Here is a 4,817-nt window from a genome sequence, read left to right as displayed (position 1 = left end):
TTTTACCTGCAGGGTGAGTTATAGTAATGGTAAAAAAATCGAAATTATTTTTTTTACATATCTTTATGTTTCGAAGGTTTCTGGACATCTTGGCATACCTTAGAAAAAATTGATGTATATGTGTGTGTGTGTTCGGATTTTTGTCGATGATATCGAGAACGCGAATCAATCGATTTGAATATTTTAAAAACCATTCAATTCGTATTGATGGGAGACGTGTTAATTAGATTAGATTGACAAGCAGGTTCAACTGTTTAGGAGATACGAAGCAAAAAGTGCAAAACTTGCAGTTTTTGAGAGAAACGAGCATCCGTTTAAATTAAAATGATTCTAAAAAACATTCTGCTTACGTTGATGGTGGCGTGAAAGAACTAGTGCATGGCATCGTGCCTTACAATTAGGCAAATTGTTGGAACTTCCCGTACCGTAATTAAAATTTTTTAAAAGCTTTCAATTTTTCGAAAACATTGAAAAATTAATATTTGTGAAAATTTTGAATTTTTTTAAAACAAATTACTTTATTGAAATAAAAGTTTTTTGTATACTATTTTTTTAAAGATTTAGATTTAATTAAATCAATCGCGCTGCGTAGCTGTTTCAGAGACAAAATATTGAAGCGTGTAAGCGCTGCATAGCAGTCAGAGGGTTAATCATAATAAATCTTGGTATACAATCCATAAAAGTGTAAAAAATTACTTTTATTAAGATATATATATATATATATATATATATATATATACGATATGTATATATATATATATATACTCGTATATATATATATATATATATATATATATATATATATGCTGAACCTGCTTACTTAAAAAAACAAATAATTAACTTCCCGTAGGGTAAGTTATAGTAATCGCAAAAAAGTCTAAAATAAAAATCTTCATATATCTTTACGTCTCAAGGCCTTCTGGACATTTTGCCATACCTGTAAAAAAGTATGTAGTGGAGGTATCAACAAGTTGCCCTAAGGTACGAAGTCATGAACCACTATTTTCTGTTTTTTACTTCATCCATCAATACACAACTTAAATAACCAGTACCAAATCGATCTTTTTCGAGATGATAATTCCATTCAATTGCATTCCTGTGTGTGCTCCGATTTCTGGCGCCGAGCGGGGTGGCTGTGTCTTCGCCTGCGCGCGTCTGTTTTTCCGCATCTCCGTCCCTCCGGCCGACGCGGGACGGAAAATCCGCACACAGACGATCACTCGACTCTCCCGCGGTCGATCGAGCGCCCGACCAATGGCGCGGAGCGGCGAATCGAACGATGGCTGCTGCCGTCGGACATGGGACATGGATCATATGTCCGACGGTGTCTCGTTTGCAGCAAATTAGCGACACTATGAGATAGACCAATTGTATGACAAGTCTGTGTTTCATTCCAGTTTTCATATAAAATGCTACTAAATACTGTCAAAATGCAATGTATTTGCTGAGCGATCTGGCGTTTTACACATAAAAAGCAAATTCACTCATATGTTATCAAGCTATATCTCAAAGATGCGTTTCATATCTAAAACGCCTGACTGCACAGCAACCACATGAAATTTTGACACTTTTTAGACCAGTGGTCGGGGAACTTTTGGAACCATTACCCCAAAATGTTTTTGTGCGACCTCTCATTACCCCAGAAAAAAACACGACTTAATCAAAGAAGTATAATTAGAATCTGTTTGCCAAATATTGCTGTATGCCAAAACCTGTAAGTTAAAGGTTTTGCTACATTGTTTGTTACTTCTAAACTTCGAAAAAAGCTGAAACAAATGGTTTAAAGGAAACAACTGAAAACTATATTTTTTATATTATATTTCTTATGAAAACTCTATTAATACATGAATAAACAATAAGTACAATGAATTTTACATGAAGTAACAATAAACACGCACACATTCTTACATCACGATTTTGAGAAATGATGTTGCTTCATTTTTGACAGTATTTGTTCAAAATTGGGATTTTTACATGTCAAAGCGATTTTAATGCAATCTTCAGCATTTAGTCTATTTCTACTTCTCGATTTAATGTTTACCAGACTGGAAAAGCCTTGTTCGCACAAGTATGTGGTTCCAAATGGCAGCAATTTTTTTACCGCCTCTTCATGTGCTATTTCAAAACCCTTTGCAGCTTTTGACATCCAAAAACATGACAGGTTTTGTTTATTATCAAATTTAATATGAGCTTCGGTATTGGATCGAAGTTCTAAAATCGATTCAGCCAAACCTGCAGGTTGTTCTGGTATCATAGAAATGTCACATTTGAAAGGATCTATAACCCAACTCACGAAACGTGTATTCAGATCTGGAAAGTAATCCAAAAACCGCTCTCTCAGTTTAATAAGATGTCTTACAATTGTATCTTTGATATCAACTAAAGTAATATTTTCAGAAATTTCCAAAATCAAAGCTAACTTTGGAAAAGATGCTATCTTGTTTTGTTCTAACTTCTGCTTCCAATACTCCAGCTTTAACCCAAATGCTGACAATATTTCTCTTGCTGAAATAATATTACAATGCTTTCCCTGTAATTCTTTGTTCAATAAATTTATGCTTTCAAATATGTCTGCCAAATATGCAAGATATGCAATCCAGGAAGAGTTATTAAAATGTTCTGCAAGAATATTTTTTTGAGAAACCAAAAACATTTCAACTTCATTTTTGAGAGTCCATACTCGATTTAAAACATTTCCGCGAGAGAGCCACCTCACTTCTGTATGATAAAGGAGGTCTGTATACTCAGCTTCACCATCTTGACACAATTCACGAAATAGCCGCGTATTTAGTGCATGCCCCTTGATAAAGTTTATAATCTTGATAACATCGTGCATGACGGCTTCTAGTGTAGGTTCTAAATATTTTACCATAAGGGCCTGGCGATGAATCATGCAATGAGTAATTTCGATAGTTGGGTTATTTTTCCTTACAAAGGCTGAAAAACCATTAATATGACCCAACATAGCTGGAGCTCCATCCAAAGATACCGAAATACAATTTTCCCATTTTAAGCATTGCGCTTTGAAGTAATCGTTGACCTTATTATAAATATCTATTCCACGACATCTCAACTCGAGAGGAGAGCAAAACAGCAATTCCTCTTCAAAATTATCCACACCTTTGTATCGAACATATACCATCAGTCGTGAATTACTACTGAAATCCGTTGTCTCATCTAGCTGAATAGCAAAATATTTTGCCTGTCTTAATGCAAAAATTACTTGCTCATTCACATTTTCTGCTAATACAGAAATTCTCTCTTTCACAAGTCTCGCAGACAACGGCACTGAGTTTAGTTTCTTCGCTTCCTTTTGACCACACATAATCTCTACCATTTTGACAGCAGCTGGTTTAACCAAGTCTTCACCGATAGTGTATGGTTTTTTATTTCGAGCGATTAACCAAGCTAGTTCCAAGCTAGCCCTTGATGCTGAACTCTGATCAAAGTTACCATACAAGTTGCAATTCAATCTTTGTCTTTTAATGGATATCTCCAAATTTGCGAAGTATTCTCGCGGTTTAGAACTTAGTTGCGAATGAACATTATCTAAATGTTTTTTTAATTGACTTTTTTTGAAAGATTCTGGTCTCAGTACCTTCATACACACAACACACTGTGGTTTCATTGTACCATTGTCCTCTATTTGGGTAAAACCGTAATTAAGGAATTCCTCTTGGTATGTTCTTCTTCTATTTTCTGTCATCTGAAGAAAATAAAAAATATGTGTAATACAAAAATACTAGAATACATGAATACTAAAATACTAGAATACGTGAATACAACAATACTCGCATATTAAAATGCTATAATACTAGGATACAAGAATACGTTCAACAAAGTATCAAATTGCGGCTTACCTTGATCGATATATTGACGATTAATAATAAAATTATGGTCTTGTCAGTAACTAACTAATAACAACTGATAACTACTCGGTTTCTAACTTATAAATACAGATGTAGTTCGGCAGCACGGCACGGCACGGACTAAGCAGGTTCACTCTTGCAACTTACGACTAAGCACGTCGCCGGAGCTGCGCCCAATGTTGCCAAATCATGCATTCGATATTCGTTTCACTGAGGCCGCCATTTGTTGAATCGATTGGTGACCACTATGTTCGGTTCAACGATTTTGACCCACACTAACTTTTTACCCCCAAAAATTCCACTTTTACCCCATTTTGGGTAATTTACCCCGGTTCCCCGACCACTGTTTTAGACCCACTTTATAAGAACTGCTACAAAACATAGCCTTGCCATATCATTGGTCAATTTTACAGCAGAATCGGCCCCTTAATCTGATATGGTTATGGAAAATTAAATGTGGGCATGTTTTATTATTGATAGCGCAAAGTGTGTTCGTTTGTTTGAAAAGATTTTTTCATTCAATAATATATTACATAAAAGACCTGTGAGTAATTAAGATTTTGTATACCTATCTTATGACAGTAATACAATTAATTATTAAATAATCTTTTGAAACATTATTGATAATACAAATTAAATAAATTGAATTATTTAAGGGAAAAAATCACAAAAACCATATTAAAATGTTAATTCACTTAAGCGCAAAGCATGTTCTTGAATTGAATTTTAGTTAAGGGGTTACACCACTGTAACAGCCTAAATAAACGTATGTTTTTGCCATTTTTTTCGGGCGGAAGAAAATGTAATTAAATCATGATATTAAAGAAATTTATTTATTGTACTTTAAAGTAACAAAATAAAATATAATTGTAAAAAAAATTAAAAACGACGTCACCACAGCCATTTCGGCGAGCCGCGTCAAACTCGAGGCGCTCCGCGGCACGCAAA

General features: G+C 34.5%; 1 protein-coding gene across 1 annotated transcript; it reads right to left on the bottom strand.

The window, feature by feature from the left end:
* Positions 1-1,909: 1,909 nt before the first annotated feature.
* Positions 1,910-4,064, bottom strand: LOC113375739 (protein ZBED8-like). The gene is made up of 2 exons (XM_026615685.1): positions 4,017-4,064; positions 1,910-3,706 (listed from the first exon to the last, which is right to left on the bottom strand). The coding sequence occupies exons 1-2, from the start codon at positions 4,062-4,064 to the stop codon at positions 1,910-1,912; spliced, it is 1,845 nt and encodes a 614-aa protein (XP_026471470.1).
* Between the last annotated feature and the right edge of the window lie 753 nt (positions 4,065-4,817).

The sequence above is a fragment of the Ctenocephalides felis genome, unplaced genomic scaffold (assembly GCF_003426905.1).
Source record: "Ctenocephalides felis isolate EL2017-DRISC unplaced genomic scaffold, ASM342690v1 CF-g0.4_SCAFFOLD_01886, whole genome shotgun sequence".
In the NCBI taxonomy this organism is placed as follows: domain Eukaryota; kingdom Metazoa; phylum Arthropoda; class Insecta; order Siphonaptera; family Pulicidae; genus Ctenocephalides; species Ctenocephalides felis.
This window is presented reverse-complemented; position numbering and strand designations above follow the sequence as displayed.